We start from the raw sequence: 18,160 nt of genomic DNA on the forward strand, positions 1-18,160 counted from the left end.
AACCCTATATAATCCTATATACTATAGAAGAAACCCTATATTTAAAAAATATAATATGAAAAGTGATTTTTTTTTTAATAAAGAGAATAATAAAGTCCATAATTACATTCAGGCATGTTTTCACTGCTGTTCCTTGCACTCGCTCAAACACACACAGATATGAGAAAGGCTCTATAGGCGCAGTAAGCACATCTATTACGATGAAGTGGCAATCTTTGTGATTATATTTCTGAACAGCAAAACAAAATCATGCAGAGTAGATTTAATAGCATAAAATCTTGATTTGATACATCCTGGTGGTGTTTTTCCTTCCATTCCATGAAGATTCATTGTACTATAATCCATGATATTTTCCCAGTTCAGTACGAATGAAGAATAATTAAGTCAGGTCGTGGAGCTCTTGGAAAAAAGATTAACCCACTATATAGTAAAGGTGCAGAGACCAGACTCTGCCCTCCATTTTTCTAGAATAAATCTGAAGAAATCATACTGAATTGTGGCCTGTTGTCAACTAAATTCTGAGATCTTATTACATATTTATACCAGAGTGAGTCAAACCAGAACAAACCAAAGGTATCTCTTTGAGTCTCACAGGATCCAGATATTCTGCATGTGCATAACTGGTTGCTTTACTGAATTAAGTAATTTCATTACATAAATATTACACTAGTTTTAATCCTACTGCAAATCAGCTATCACATTCCCCATACGAACAGACGATTCACAAATGACAAGCAGAGAAATATTACATTAGTGGTTCATAAGCATCCCCTTGCATCTGTTAACTCCAATCTAACCTGTTGATTTCTCTGGATAAGGAAAGAGCTTTTAACCCTGTTCCAGTTGTAATAAGGTGAAAACAGTACCGAGCTAATACGAGGGAGCCTGTGCCCCAGAAAGTGACCTGAAAGAAACCGTAAGATAACAGCATGTTATCTTGTTATCAGTCTCATCTACAAGCAGCTGATGGATGAAGTGATTGACTACAGCTTTGTGCCATCAAAGGATAAAAAGCTAACATGCTTACAGTATAGGTGTTTCCATTTGAGTCCAAATTATCTTTTTTAATCGTATTTTTTTTGTAGATTTTGCCTTCCACTGAAATATAATTTATAACTATAAATGTTTTAAAATTAACAAAATGAAGCGTGGAAGATCTTAACATTCAGACAAGCAAACACATCATATTCTACTTTAAGCAGGGACTGTAGTGGAGACTCCAGTGGTAAAGTGAAGTGAAACTGTTTTTCACATTATACAAGGATTCAGACTCCTTTTGTACATTGAACAGCACATTACCAGCTCTTGAATAGAATGGGAAAATTCAAGCAAATCCATTTGTTACTTTTTGAAATAAAACGAGGTGAAATTCTGTCTTTTTAGAGCTTTGCCTTCATAGAATCATAGAATAAAATCATAGAATCATAGAATAGTTAGAGTTGGAAAGGACCTTAAGATCATCGAGTTCCAACCCCCCTGCCATGGGCAGGGACACCTCACACTAAACCATGCCACCCAAGGCCTCATCCAACCTGGCCTTGAACACCACCAAGGATGGAGCATTCACAATTTCCCTGGGCAACCCATTCCAGTGCCTCACCACTCTCTCAGTAAAGAATTTCTTCCTTATATCCAATCTAAACTTCCCCTGTTTAAGTTTGAACCCGTTACCCCTTTTCCTGTCACTACAGTCCCTGATGAATAGTCCCTCCCCAGCATCCCTGTAGGCCTCCTTCAGATACTGGAAGGCTGCTATGAGGTCTCTACGCAGCCTTCTCTTCTCCAGGCTGAACAGACCCAACTTTCTCAGCCCATTCTTCCTGTGTGGGTTGTTTCTTCTGACCATAACAGAAAATACACACGCTTTAAACTTTAGAATTTATGTATTTCAAGGGCAATACATGTATTAGACATAGACCACACTTGAATAAATTACTTGGCAGTAAATTTAAGTTACTTGTAAAATCATACACAAGTGTTATGGTTCACTAGGTCACATACAAGCCTAGGACAAAAATTCAGTTCAGTCCTAAAGATAACTGTCTTACATGCATTCACCACTCACCCATCCTGTGGCCTCCTCTGCTTATTTTCATACAAGAATTCCACATGCAGTGGCTCACTAGCACAAAATTGTTAATTGAATGTTAGCTGTCCTAAGAAATGTCATGGTTGTATGAGACTTTGAATACCAGTGGAGCAAAGGACACTGGGCTGATTCTGGGCATTGAAAGAGCTTTGTCAAAAGACCTGAAGCAACCTTAAAACCTTAAAACTTTCTGGACTCAAGAAACTAGGATCTTCCTTCCTACATAGATACACAGTCAAAGCTGAACTTAGATTACTGTCCAAACTAACTCTTTGTCTACCAAAGATTAAGGAAGAAATGCTTGGGTTCATATGGTTTCTGGTGATGGAATGCAACTATAAATTTAGCTTAAATGACTACTGTAGTCATCTTGCTTTAATGTATCAGTGAATCTTCCTTGAAATTCAAAAAAACAAGTATACTGATTAAACACAGATCCTCTAAACAGCAATAGTGGAAAGTATCATGTAATGACATTCTTGTTTCATTTTTATTTTAGAGTTGTGTGAAGAATTTCTGGTTATTAATAAAATAAAAATAGAAATTAATAAGAAATATCAGTAACAACTGTAAAATGCTACAAATATCATCTAAGTTAAGAAATTTAGGGAAGGTAATACTTCAAAGAAATTTAACCATGGTAAAGTAAGAATTAGGTTGTTAACACACCTAAATAGCTTTAACTCTACCTAAAGAGGTGCCAGGAGAGGAAAGGTTGAAAAAAGGCCTCATTTAGCCTAGAACATCGCTCATCTAATCTGGGATGATATGACTAGTGTTGCTTCATTAGAGGCAAACATTTCTTTTTTACTATCTGGGTGCCTTTGCAGTGTTCTAATTTTAGCATGTCAGATTTAGTAAAAAGTAAGCTTAAATTGGAAACACCCGGACACTATGGGACTAATCTTACATGAAAAGCAACTGTGCATACTGATTCCAGAAAGAATCACCTCATTGACTTACACAAATGATTTCTGGGGAATCTCTTTAGGTAGTAAATATTAGTAACCAAGATGGAAATGCAGAAGTCCTAGTGCCAGACCTGTTTGTTCACTGTTGTCGAGAAACATTTGATACAATAAAAAATGCTGGTTTAACATTCAGTCACACTGGCTTCTTCCAGCTGCGGGCAGTCAGTAAAATAGCAAGATAGTTCTGTTTGTATCACAATTATTAGATAAATTTCATCACAGTAACAACTTTACACTTGCATTTCTGCTTCCCTACCTAATATTTTTAATTATTAAACTAAACTAGATTTTGTGCAACAGAAAAAAACCTAAGCAACCAACCCGAAAGTGGTAGAATAAGATTTATCATGGATTTGGGGGGTACCAGCTTATTTCTGTTAAAACAGCTGGCTCCATTTTATAGAATAGTCATAGTTCTAGTTGCAAAATTTTAAATTCTTGTCTAGATGCTTTCTTAAATGCATTCCAAGTTTTATCATAAGAAAGCGAGTAAACACATTTTTTTGGTAGATCTGAAAACTGAGGTAAAGGCAATGCAGCAGCATTCAGAGAAAGAAAAGTAATGTTTAAAGAAAAGTGCTTTGACTGCACCTCCCCTAAACAAAAAGGTAAGAAGCATCAGCAGTGTTAAGGGCTGGTAACAGCCTCACCGCCCTGCATTTTCTGTGCTGCCCTGATGCAGTTGGCTAGTTCAAGAAGTAGCACTAAGATGCACCAAGTGATTTAGAAGATTAGTTGCTGCTCCTTTGGCTTGCCTCAGAGCTCTTTCTGCATGGATGCTTCAAAGATTATTTGTTGTAATTCCTGGATTTTTAGACTTATCTGTAACATAAGATGCACACGGATATTCCCCCTGGACAGCCTCATCCCAGCTGCCGATCATCAAGTACTGCACTCATTCTTTTCATCTTTATTATTTTCCTCACCAGAACAATGTTACATAATTTTTTTTCAGTTCCTAGCATAATTTAATTTGCAGACTGAAATGTGTTAATAAATTATTATAATAATTTAAAAAATCCTAAAAAAAACCCAACAAAAAACCAAACAAAAACCAAACCCAAAGCTTTTGAAACTACTGAAAAGGTGACTCTTCTGTTAGTGATTCAGACTAAATCTGAAGAAGCATCCTGGGAAGCAGAACTGACCAAAATAAGTAATCCTCCAGAAAACACATTCCTCAGCTCTGGGAAGGTTGTGAGAAACTTACAGACTTGCAAGATACCCAGGAAAGATAAAAATGTCCTTGTTAGAAATGCTTTATATGGCCATATAGCATGCAGCATGAAGGAGTATAACTATGTTAAGTATTTAGGAATATGTAATCCTGTTTGGTTTTGCTCACTTTCATTTGACTTATTCACTAGAGGCACTTCAAGTTCATGACCAAATACAAGATCAGAGCCAAATAAATGCTTAATGTTTTCATTCAGATTCTCATTTGTTATTCTGAGATGATTACGTCTTGTAAAGTTTGCTGGCAGTGCAGGAAATCCAGAGTCCTCTGGAGAGTTTGCAACTGAAAAACCCTTCATAAGAAAAGGAAAATATAAAATATAGTTTACATTTCTTGGTCTTTATGATAGAAACATTTTTCTGATTTTACAGTAATATAAACAGTAATGATCAAATTTTAGTCAATAGAGAACCAAAGATCAGTTCTTCAAATTACTGTTGTGAGCTTAAGATGTGAGAATTGCATTTTCCAGATAAGCTGTTAAACACAGAAGCAGCGCAAGTTGTGTACTTTAGAAGGTACCAGTAGCTACAAAACTCAAATGCTTGAAACAAAATGTAATCTCTTCAAGAACAAAGCTACTATAATGCACTGAAACTGGTTTTACTGAAAAACCAATGCATTTTCAAATGTAAACTCATTACAGGGGATGGCTGGCAGGGGGCTGATAAAAATTCGGCTTTGAAAGAATCTTTATAGTATTTTAAAATACTTAGTAGTTCATAAGTCTCACTTTGTGACCACCACTTCTTGTAGCAACTGATTTAAAGGAGTTGATGCTAGTCTGTGCTGATTTGTTAGTTTTGTAAAAACAGGGTACAGTACACTTACAACAGTGATTGACTGCCTCCTGTAAATCATCTCTAGTTCAGCAGTGACAGTGTTAAAAGAGGTTTAACCAATAGCATGAAAAAAGAAAATACTATTATTAATAATATTAATACAGAGTGTTCCAGTGTCTACATAAAACAGTACTAAATAAACTGCTAGCCTACTTTCTGCTGGGAAAATCTCTTTTGAAGCTTAAGATCAAAAGCACTTTTTAAGCTTAGGCAACACCATACGGTTTCAGTTCTTGCTTTCCAACAAGCACTTTAAAAAGCACAACTAAAATGCAACTGACAAACTTGAAAGATCTTTTGTGTTGTTCCACTTGAATGATCTAATGAGAAAATGGCTCAGTTCTGTTGTAGCTAATGAGGTATAACATCTTCACTGAACCTGAGTATAAAACAGATACTTCTCTAAAGATCTAGTCTTAACATGCTTCTATTGCTTTACTCATTCTGCCATGTTTTTATTTAAGTGATGTCCAATGAATAAAAGCACAGGTCAGTTTTGAAACAGAACATTTACACATGAAATTACTCAATCCAAAAGTGCTTTGAACTCTGTATACAAGCATTGTGGTTTCAAGTGGGAAAATGTGTTTCACCAGCTTACTAAGGCCCTGAGCCTGCAAACAGAGATATTAATGTAGCCAGACAGAGATCTGTGATAACACATTTTTGGCAGATAAAATTCTGAGATGAAGGCCAAGTGTATGTGAACTTAAACCTATCTATTTCAGCAGTGACCTACTATCAACGTGAAGACAGATTTGGCAAAAGAGTGAAGATACCACTAGTATCAGTATCACTAGCATTTATTCTGGTAGTACCTAGAAGCTATTATCCTGATAAAAGGCTTTATTTATACAATAAAATGTTTATGCCAAGAGATCTATACAAGGATGCAATGAGGACGTAACCCATAGGTGTGGGAGGCATTAGGATAACAGCAAACGGGTTAGATTCAGTGCATCAGGTAGTATTTGCAGCTTAGCAAGAGTTTAGACAGGTTGATGAGGACAGAATAAAACTGATCATACTGGTGCTTCTTATAATCCTTAGTATTTATGTTTCAAATATGTAAAAGAACTGGTTTTATGCTCCGTAAGTATGAAACTGAGACATGAAGAGAGAACTAGCTTGCACAGCTAGTGGGAGCACAGAGTGGGAGCAAACTCTAGATCACCTCATTGCACTATTGATCCTTCTGGGGAAACTGATGGTTAAAATGCATACTGCAGTCTTTGAGCTGGAAGGAAAGAATTCTGTTCATCAGACAAATCTCCATACAAGTTTCATGCTGTGATACAGAAAACACAGGCCTGCTGTCGGACAACAAACTCTTTCAGAAAGTGAGCAGGATCTTAGTGATAAACAGAACTAGAGAGACAATGAACCTTCTGTTTGTAGGAGAGATGTACTAAGGCTGGCCTCCTCTCTGACTCCTTGCTGTTATTGTTTTTCTTGCATTTAGGAAACCTAACAGTGAATCCTACTAAAAATCTCTGTTCCAGTGAATTTATACTGTAAAATGAGATGATGCCTACCCAGTGAATGCAGATAGACTGGCAAATGGGTGAGGACAAGAAAATAATGAGCAATAAAATTGGTCAGTGACTGTGACAGAAAATGGTCACAGCAGATGCCCAACTGTTGTGAAGCTTTCTTTTGATTTCATAGTCAAATTTCAGGGCAAGGTCTGGAGGAAAGCAACAAGGTAGCTTGTTCAGGGATCCCCTTCTCAACAAAATGTGCAGCAAAGTAGAAATATGGCAGTGAAAAAGGGTGTTGATAACCAGTAACAGTGGTCAGCTTATGGTATGCAATTGCATCTCAGGGCATTAGGACAGGACCTCACTCTCAACAGGAAAGAACAATGGAGACAAGTGCTTTGATGTGGAGGGGCAGGGGGAGCTAAAACAAAGCAGCAGGCTTACAGGCAAAGGCATAAATGGAAAGTATTATCTGTATTAAAGTATTTCCGATGGATATAATGAGAGAAAATGGTTTCTTTCAAAACTCAACGATGTGATATTGCATTATCAAATTATAGTTGAAAATAATTATAAATGTAACTATCAGCAAGAAGAGAAATTGGAATCAGGTGTGTCAAGAATCCCAAATAGTAGGCATCTTCCTGGCAGAATGATAGAAAGAATCATAGAATCATAGAATAGTTAGGGTTGGAAAGGGCCTTAAGATCATCTAGTTCCAACTCCCCTGCCATGGGCAGGGACACCTCACACTAAACCATGCCACCCAAGGCCTCATCCAACCTGGGCTTGAACACCACCAAGGATGGAGCATTCACAACCTCCCTGGGCAACCCATTCCAGTGCCTCACCACCCTCTCAGTAAAGAATTTCTTCCTTATATCCAATCTAAACTTCCCCTGTTTAAGTTTGAACCCGTTACCCCTTGTCCTGTCACTACAGTCCCTGATGAATATCCATCCCCAGCATCCTTGTAGACCCCCTTCAGATACTGGAAGGCTGCTCTGAGGTCTCCACGCAGCCTCCTCTTCTCCAGGCTGAACAGCCCAAACTTTCTCAGCCTGTCTTCAGTGACAGGAGGTGCTCCAGTCCCCTGATCATCCTCGTGGCCCTCCTCTGGACTTGTTCCAACAGTTCCATGTCCTTTTTATGTTGAGGACACCAGAACTGCACACAATGCTCCAAGTGAGGTCTCACGAGAGCAGAGTAGAGGGGCAGGATCACCTCCTTCGACCTGCTGGTCACACTCCTTTTGATGCAGCCCAGGATACGGTTGGCTTTCTGTGCTGCGAGCGCACACTGAAGCTGGCTCATGTTCATTTTCTCATCGACCAACACCCCCAAGTCCTTCTCTGCAGGGCTGCTCTGAATCTCTTCTCTGCCCAACCTGTAGCTGTGTCTGGGATTGCTGTGACCCAGGTGTAGGACCTTGCACTTGGCATGGTTAAACTTCATAAGGTTGGCATCAGCCCACCTCACAAGCATGTCGAGATCCCTCTGGATGGCATCCCTTCCCTCCAGCGTATCCACTGAATAAACTGGTATCAACCAAAAAAATCTATTATATGTTCTTACACTTACCAAATCCTGTAGTGAAGAAAGGAAGCAGATAGTATGTCTTTGATTTTTCCTGACTTTACAAAACCTGAGGTTGCTTCAGAGAGTCTATCTAGAAAGAAAAAAAAAAAATCTGTTAATACTACGATAACCATATGTGGCACTCCTTGTAGGTGACATGAATATTGTCCTTGGAATTTGAATAACATTTGCTTTACTTGTTCTGGGGGCTTATAGTCTGATCTCATCCTCTGTTCTGCATTTACTGGCAGACAAAACACAAGCAATGAAAAGCAGCTCTTCTTGAGAGAACCCTGTGCAAAGAAAATATAAATTAACCCAGTGATGGGGTCCTTGTCCAAGAAATCCATCTGATATATCTCTCAGCTAAACGAGTAGCTGAACCAAATCTTACTCTAATGCTACTCTCCTAGAAACAGAATCCAAACTGCAGAAATAGCTATATACCTTTGAGCAACATTTTTCGACTTTAAGTGCCCGTAAGTAACTGACACTTTGTATTGACAGAGTGGCATGCTATGGGCAAATTTATACATTCCTCATCAAGTTAGCCTAGACCATGGCAGCTTCTTATGGCACTCAGCTCATATGAGTATTTGAGTGCACTGTGTGCCTTACAGAGATGTCACTAGGAAACAGCCTTGCAGATGGCCAAGTGTTGAGATGCAGGCTGTGCTGCAGGCAGAAAAGGCTAGCAACATTTTCCTCTTTTAATAGGCAATGTTATTGAAAATGATAGGCGATAAGGTATCTGAAATGCTCCTGTGAGACCCTACTTGGAGTATTGTGTACAGTTCTGGTGTCCTCAACATAAGAAAGACATGGAACTGTTGGAACAAGTCCAGAGGAGGGCCACGAGGATGATCAGGGGACTGGAGCACCTCCCGTTTGAAGATAGGCTGAGAAAGTTGGGGTTGTTCAGCCTGGAGAAGAGAAGGCTGCATGGAGACCTCATAGCAGCCTTCCAGTATCTGAAGGGGGTTTACAAGGACGCTGGAGAACTCTTCATCAAGGACAAGGGGTAATGGGTTAAAACTTAAACAGGGGAAGTTTAGATTGGATATAAGGAAGAAATGCTTTACTGTAAGGGTGGTGAGGCACTGGAATGGGTTGCCCAAGGAAGTTGTGAATGTCCCATCCCTAGCAGTGTTTAAGGCCAGGTTGGTCAGAGTCTTGGGTGACATGGTTTAGTGTGTGCTGTCCCTGCCCTGGCAGGGGGTTTGGAACTTGATGATCTTAAGGTTGTTTCTGACCCTAACTGTTCTATGATTCTACTAACTGATGCTTACTAATACATTGTGAGGTGTACTCCTTAATGCCACATTGTAAAGGAGGCAGCTGAGCCCAACACCTTGATACCCTTCATGAGAAAGTGTAAGCCTGCAGTTCTGAAGAAGGGAACCTTGGAACAGCAATTTGTCAAGAGGAATCTGTTTGGGTTTTTTCTTTGTGAAGAGCATGACTGTTCTTGCCATTACTAGGTAATACTTAGTTTGCTTGACGTTCTTGTGCCATTTCATCATCCATTTCAGGAGTCAGTTCATTCCACACTCAGTATAACCCTTTGAAAGTTGACTTAAAAGTGTCGTAGGTGCAAAAATATGCTTTTGAGTCAATCACTGAAAGCAGAGCACATGACTGCACCATAGGTACTACTGCTCCAAAATGCCCTGGCCTTCTCTCTTTGCTGTGTTTCTAGCTGTTGTTTTAGATGAGAAACTGCTGGTTTATGGTAAAAGGAAGTTAAGGGGAACTTTGAACTTGAACTTTCCACCTAATCTTGAAGGGTCTATTTATTTAAAAATGCCATATGAACTATATTTTCAACTGAAATTTAGAAAGACACATTTTTTCTCAAAACTAACAATGAAAAATAAATTTTGTTTCCATTTATGTTTGATGCTACTGTAAATCTCAGCTGTGCTAAAATACTTAAATATATGAAGCTGAGATGCTACAAACTTTTTGCAGACACTTGGCCCCACTGAGTTCCATTTGTCCTTTTATGGTTACCAGGAAAGCCTTTTCTACTCTGTGAAAATGTTAGCTGTTTTCTGTCCCATAACTACGTATTCATAAAATCAGAAAGGCTAGAGTCTCCTTTGCCCTGTTGTAACAGTTTGTTCCCAGGGATAAAAAAGGCAAACCAACAGCACTACACTGAAAAACAGAAGTATGTCTGGAAAAAAAGAAGCCTGAAATTTCCCTTTGGGACTTTTTCAAAGAATGATGTGCAAAAAAACAAAGAAGATGATTGCTATTGAGCCATTTTAAAAATAAAATCAAGTATTTCAGAAATCCTTTAACATTTTTTGATCTTTCTTCACAGATCTGACCTGCTTTGGAATATTGAAAGGACAGCCCATCACTGCAACATACTCATGCAAACACATACATTTTAAATTTATCTTACATCACTATGAAGAACAGCATCCTGTAGAATGAGTGCCTTCTGATCACAGCACTGCACTGAGACAGCCACAGTGAGTCAATGTGATCATCATGTATACTGTGAAGCTTTCAGCCTTCAAACAAAAATAGCTCATTCCTTGGAATGACCTGGTTATAATGGAAATCTTTATAGTTTTATTGATTATAAAGAGTAAATATTCATTGTATAAAATTAAAGCACATCTAGTTTAACAATGCCAGCGAGTATAGTAGCTGGATTTCAAAGCTTTGAGATTGCCTTAAGACTGGGAATAAATTGAAGTTTTTCTAGTTCAGATGATTCCTGTCCAAAAGTTAAAAAATACACTGTATGTTAGGAGATCTCAAAAATCTCGCAACTGATATGTGTATTTTTGGGAAAATATCAGTAATTTTACTCAGGCAAATCCATAGAATGGGAATTTTGTCTGAAAACAGTCCATCGTATTTAGTCCACTGAATAAAGAGCATCAAAAAAAATATCCTGTTCCTGAGTTCTGTTGGAAGTCCAGAAAAGATTTCTGAAATTCTACCAAAGCTTGTAAACTGTTTGGTTCTCATATTTGGTTTTGCTCCTGATGATGAGTCAGCAGAACACTCTGTCTAGCAAGTAAACCTTACGAAATCCTTTTAATGCAGTTATGGTCCAATACCAACTGCAGAAATTGGAGACTTTGAAGTCCTTCAGTTTGCTCATATAGTTTCATAATATATCAAGAGTAAATACATGGAATCTTCTTTAATGGATTTGGATTCCTTTCCAGAAAAAAATATATCTTAAGCAAAAGCAGCTCATAAATATTCTGAATTACTTGCATGTTGTTTTGGACCACTTCAATGACAGTGGAAGCTGTGTTTGATTTCATCCATCTATCTATCTATCTATCTATCTATTCACTATCTCTATTTATAGCAAAGTATATTCCTAAATAAAATCTGGACATCTTGAGAAACAAGATTTAGGACAATTTTTATTGTCAGTATTGCTTATATTGAGGAGAAAATTTCCTCAGTGTACAACTTGCTTCAGGCCATCAGCTGACAAATACCTCTTCCACATGCTGGTCACCTTTCTCTGCCCTTGTAAGAGACAAGTGAGGCATGGTGGTGCAGTATGGGAGAATTTCAGTGTTCAGTATCTGAAGGACCTTGGAGCCAGGGCAAGAATTAAACCTAGAGTATCATTCTTATGGAAGTCAAGTCCAGAAAAGACTGTCCCCTACAGGTTCAAGGCACAGAGTGAAGACTGGATGTAAGGAAAGTACTGTAAATGCTTGAGTGCATGTACAGAAAAGCTGCTCATATCTACCCTGCCAAACCAGAAATTTCAAGTTTTTTAGCCTGCTATACTGTAGATGGGCCACATTAGTAACTCCATTGTAGCCCAGGATCAGGGGCAGTTTTCTACAAATTCTGTATCCCTAAGCCAATAAAGCAAACAGGAGAATGATGCCACAATTTTCCTTGGGTGAAGGAACTTCAGCACTTCCCATTCCCCCAAAATATAAAAATAATTATAAAGAGTATATGCGGATTACTGCAATTTCACTAATCACTGAAAGAGGTTTCATAGGAATTACACCTGTATATGATGAAATAATCTGATGAAAAATGAAACAAATGCACTGCTTGGAGGTGGAAGTATATCCAGTTCTGCTCTGTGGAAGCTAGATCAAATTTTCTGCATCCAGACCATCAGAATCAATCAAATAAATAGCCCTCCTCCTCTGGTCACAGAAGTCTGAGGACATGAAAACAGCTGTAAACTGCTGTTTAATTTAGTAAAATACTTATGGCAACCCTTGTGTTTATTCTCACAACAGTTGAATGACAATAGGGCAAAATAAAACAACATGCACTGTTCCAGTAACTTGCCTGTCAAATTTAATTTCTGTTACATCTGACCTGTAATTAGGTAGCATGAGCTAATAGACAAAGAAAGAGAAGGGGAAAAAAGAGTTCGAATTTTAGCTTTGCTTCTTCCTTACTACCCAGCTAATGAAACAGTGTGCTTAGCAACCTCAGTTTCTCTAAACCCGCTAAATGTTGGTGAATGCTGAGCAGGTAGTAGATCTGACTTGACTACATTCAAACATCACAAACAAAACAACATCCAAACTGTATGTCAATATGTGATATTAATTTGTGTTAGATGTGTAAATATGTACTGTGCATGTTTTACACTTTACACAGGCTTCTCTCACAGGGCTACAAAAAACAAGAGCTAGTTCAACTTCCAGAGAAAGTGTCAAGAGGATCTGGGGAAGGTTTAAGAACCTTTTTGTTCCTAGAATTTCTCACAGTTGAGAAAGAATGCAACAGTCAATAAGAAGATAGCAAGAATAGAAGATAGTGGGAAATTAAAAGCAGCTATAATAAATGGGAAGATAAAGAAATTGACAGTAAGAAGTTTAAACTTAAAAAACCCAAACCAAAACCCATGATGAAAAGGGCAAATGCACATAAGGAGAAAGTGAGAAACAGTTTATATCAAAAACAAAAGGAATCTGGACAATGGTACTGGATCATTACGAACTGAAGATGGTAGAAGTATCAATAAACATGAAGCAAAGCATAATTGTTTAATAAATACTTCTGTGCTGCATATGTGGAAAAAAGGGAAATGTTATTCATATCATACAGTAATAATGACATAATCTCCATGCCACTATTGACTTGAAGACCGTTAGGTAGCAGCCACTGAGCTAGAATCTGACATGTTTAAATCAGTGCTTCTGAGTAAGTCAAATTTGAAAACGCTGGCTGAGAAGCATGGAGTACTTATGTTGATTTTCATTAAGTTTGGGAACACCGGCCAAGTTTCAGCGGCCTGCAAGAAAGCTAGATCTTTTCGTTATTTAAAAACGGAAGGTGGAGAAAGCTGGAAGGCATTAGTGTGAAAAATAATCCGTCCCATCAACAGGAGAGGCATTTGCACAGATATTGAACTATTATTTCAAATCCTTTTTGAGCCCCCATTCTGTGTAAAGAATGCTCATCTCTCATGAGGAAACAGATAAGCAAAATGAGCACAGGAATTTGTCATACTCTGATGGAAGCCCAGAGAGCCCATATCCATGAGTGCTTCTGCCAATGGCTCTTTTCTCCAGAAAATCTGAAAACAAATTCATCTTTTTCCTCACACTTCAGGTGCTGAGCATATGCAGAGAATGAAAACAAGACGAGCTGGGTGAAGTCTTGAGAAGTATGCACACAACAACTACACTTGGCAGGATTCTCTGATGCTTTGTCACTGTTACTTTTGTAAAACTTGACCAATGTATAGAAGGAATTCTTCATGGTCACTTTGCAAGACTTGACTGATGCTATAAAACTGAATTTGATTATGGATGTTGCCTTGTATGTGCAGAAATAAGTAAATGCATCCTGACAGGTCCTGCAAGTTTTAATCCAGAAAGAGTGCATAGATGAGAAATGCAAACTGAAAGGTAATTTGAAAATGCTTTTTAGGACACAGGCTGATCTAATGTTGACGGCAAAAGGAAGAAGAAAGAAGCATGGCTGTCTCCCTCAGAGGATGATGAAAAGGATATCAGTTATGAAATGAGCAAAAGAACGGAGCTTTAGTGGCAGGATGAATGACTGCTAACACTGCACACAACACTGCAGAAGAACATTGGATGAATGTACAAAGATCTTCTTTATGCTTATAAAAGGTACTGTGGATTGAACTGCCTGAACTTCTTGATTCTAACAAGAGATTGTGACTGCCATCAGAATATTATGCAGTGTAAGACAGCTGAATTTTCACAGGTCAGGCTCAAAGAACTGAAATAGTATCTCAATATATTCCTCACTATCTGAATATATTCCTAACATTTTCTAATGTAATGTTGCACATAGGAATGAAAACAGAATATCAATGATCAATCTGATCAGAGATACAGGTACACGCTCTCCCAGATCAAACCAGCAGCCAGAAAGAGGTAGGTGGCTCCCTTACTCAAAATGAAATCCTTTGTAAGAAGGTAAAAATCTATGCAATAAAATCCAAAGAACAGAGGACAGCAGCCTGGTATAGTTAGTTTGATGAAGAAGTGTACTAACAAGTTGTTCACAAAGAACTTAGGAAAGAAAAGCCAACTAGATGATGCTTAAAATACTGTATGTGTGTAAAACAAACAAAACCCACACAACATACTGGGTTTCTTCAAGATAGGAGGGTTAAAAAAGGGAGATCCAAAGCTACTGATACTGAAGACACCTTCTTCCACCTCAGTGAAGTAAAAGAGTGATAAAGTGTATTTTAAAAGCTAATGGTTCTTGCTCCCTTTAGCAAGTGCTTGCTGTCCATATCCATGAGAGGCCACCTTTCAATACAGCTGCTGCCTCTTTGTTACCTGATTTGGGAGATTTTTGTCCAGGCAGTATTGATTCAATGTGAGTGTAGTTCAGACACAATACATGTAAAAAGGAAACATAATGAATCAAACAGAATGTTCTTCTGCTAACACATTAGCAAAACTGTCAATTATATTTTATCATAGAATCATAGAATCATAGAACAGTTAGGGTTGGAAAGGACCTTAAGATCATCTAGTTCCAACCCCCCTGCCATAGGCAGGGACACCCCACACTAAACCATGTCACCCAAGGCCTCATCCAACCTGGCCTTGAACACCACCAAGGATGGAGCACTCACAACCTCCCTGGGCAACCCATTCCAGTGCCTCACCACCCTCTCAGTAAAGAATTTCTTCCTTATATCCAATCTAAACTTCCCCTGTTTAAGTTTTAACCCACTACCCCTTGTCCTATCGCTACAGTCCCTGATGAATAGTCCCTCCCCAGCATCCTTGTAGGCCTCCTTCAGATACTAGAAGGCTGCTCTGAGGTCTCCACGCAGCCTCCTCTTCTCCAGGCTGAACAGACCCAACTTTCTCAGCTTATCTCCATACGGGAGGTGCTCCAGTCCCCTGATCATCCTCGTGGCCCTCCTCTGGACTTGTTCCAACAGTTCCATGTCCTTTTTATGTTGAGGACACCAGAACTGCACACAATACTGCAAGTGAGGTCTCACGAGAGCAGAGTAGAGGGGCAGGATCACCTCCTTCAACCTGCTGGTCACGCTCCTTTTGATGCAGCCCAGGATACGGTTGGCTTTCTGTGCTGCGAGCGCACACTGAAGCTGGCTCATGTTCATTTTCTCATCGACCAACACCCCCAAGTCCTTCTCTGCAGGGCTGCTCTGAATCTCTTCTCTGCCCAGATATTTTTCATTTATCAGATATTACATTATTCAGATATTTGATCTTTAGAAAGATGGTTGGTCAGTTTAAAGTGCTTAAAAAAGTTTGGTGCAATTAATTGATCAGATTACTTTGACAATACTGCAAAATGGAAACAGTGGTTGCAATCAGCTTTGTGCTGATTGATTGCTGTTACGAAAACCCACAAACAGGGTATTGAAGGAGATCAAAGGCCATTTTCAATGAAATGAAATTAGTTTAATATTATTACAAAATATTGAAAAGACGATGTCATGAACCCACCTTGGCATTAGGAATGAAGATTTAACCACTGAAAGGCATGAGATTATTGTTCTGTAAATTCACATTGCACACATTTCTAAACTGGTCTGTTAGCACCAGAAGGATTGAGAATATAAATAACATGGAAAAGTGGTAGAAATTAGATACAGAGCATGAGCAGATCCATAACATCCTGGCTTTGGGGTAAGAAATGGGGTACAAAAGAAGCACCCTGATGAAAATCTCACAACAAATTCACAGTTCTTTATCCAGCAGTAAACAATTGATTTTATTCTGACACCAAAGGCAAAGGCTTTCAACAGTCATCTCTGCTTCTATGTTGCATTACTGAAATTCTAGTTCCATAGCTTTCAGGCTCTTTGATGTTTATATGAGCAGACCTGAATGCATGTTTTCTTATGGAAGAGATTAACAGAGAGTCTGTGTTCTCTCAGTTACTTTGCAATATAAATTTGTAGGTAATATACACTAATTTCACAGGTGTTAGAAATTTTTAAGTTCCAAATATTACAGTTGAAGCCTTGGGAGCCCTAGCAATGTGCCAGGACACCATTGTGCAATTGTGCAGGACACAAAAAGTGCAATTTCTAATCCAAAATGGCTAAAGAGAGACAGAAATTGACAAGAGAGTGTTAGGGAGTATATGAAAAGATTGCACATGTATTAAAAAATTTGATCAACTGGGTCTTGATATCTTAAGGAACCATTTTAAAAATCATAGAAATAATTTGCACACACAATAATTTACTACTGCAGTGCCATCTAGGGCTTTGAGAGAGGGATGATAGAATAATACAAATAGTTGGTAGTGATCTTGTTTTCAGGCTATTCAATTTCTTATGTTCCAAATCAAAAGATTAGTTAAACCCTAAGTAGAAAAAAGCACAGGTTTATTAATATGACCTTAAAACATCCATATATAGGCACATTCAGACTACTTTGTTTTCAGCTCCTTCTTCAGCTGTCATCTGCATGACTCAAAACTGAGAAATTGCTTAACAAAATACAGATTATCTTAATTTAGGCTAATAGCACTTTTCAATACTCAAACCACCAAGAAAGCCCTTAAAGTGAAAACTGTACCAACATTGCCTTAGAAGTCTTTGTGCTCTCACACAGTTTTACAGAGTCTGAACATAAATAAGAATCAAGGCCTCAGAGTTCCATTAGTGTCTGAATCCAGTCAACAAAGTTTAGAATACATACTTTAGCACTCCAGGTAAACTGAAAAGATCTGGAACTGGTGCAGGTGTAATTGCTTGTTGTTTAAGAGAATTATTCCATGCATTGTAAACCTTGATTTAGCCTACCTGATGTGATAACTGATGTTAATCTCTGCAGAGTATTTAGAGTCCAGTACACCTGGAGGGTTCAATGCCTCCATCTTGGGAATGAGTATTACTCAAAAAATGTCAGACTGCGGTTCTCAACAGTTTGGGTTCCACTGTAAGGATGGATGAATACAGCACTCACAGGCAGAAATTCCAATTATGTTTAAGTATAGCTTCCTCTATGCTTGACCAAGTGGGGAAACACTGTGTTTCTAATGAATAAAAACAAATTAGTTTTGAAATAATAAAGATTTACCTTTAAATGATGAATCTCTTTGTTGACATAAAGTTACTATTTGTGTATAGCTCTACTAGGCAATCAGTTTTATTTAAACCAGATAAAGATGTGATTCTATTGTTCTCAGTGGAAGTGTGATGAGAGTAAGGCAGATTTGCAAACACGTCTTTTAAGGCTGACAAGATAGTTACTATTTGTACTATGTGGTGTAATCTTGGTTGAGCTTTGAAGTTCCTTGAAAAATAACCAAGATCACTCAATCCTGTTAGTTGTAATAGAAAAAGGTGGCTGATACAGGAGGTAAAACAAGTTACAAGTGTCACAGTTTGTGTTATTGGATCCAACTGTAACTAGATCAGTGATCATTAGATCAGTTAGATCGTTAAACATAGATAAATATGCACATTTAAAAAAGAAATACTCATTTTACTGGAACGTAATTGTTCTGCC

The 18,160-nt window shown here is 38.2% G+C and overlaps 1 protein-coding gene across 1 annotated transcript; it reads right to left on the reverse strand.

Annotated features, from left to right (window-relative positions):
* Positions 1–8,256: 8,256 nt before the first annotated feature.
* LRRC9 (leucine rich repeat containing 9) lies at positions 8,257–16,264 on the reverse strand (the record flags this gene model as incomplete). Its single annotated transcript, XM_080618234.1, is given in 8 exon segments — positions 8,257–8,289; positions 11,948–12,049; positions 13,677–13,825; positions 14,917–14,962; positions 14,966–14,998; positions 15,000–15,053; positions 16,142–16,162; positions 16,166–16,264. Coding segments are annotated over 8 exon segments (537 nt in total).
* Positions 16,265–18,160: the final 1,896 nt, after the last annotated feature.

Source organism: Psittacula echo (genome assembly GCF_963264785.1).
Source record: "Psittacula echo genome assembly, chromosome: 5".
Lineage (NCBI taxonomy): Eukaryota > Metazoa > Chordata > Aves > Psittaciformes > Psittacidae > Psittacula > Psittacula echo.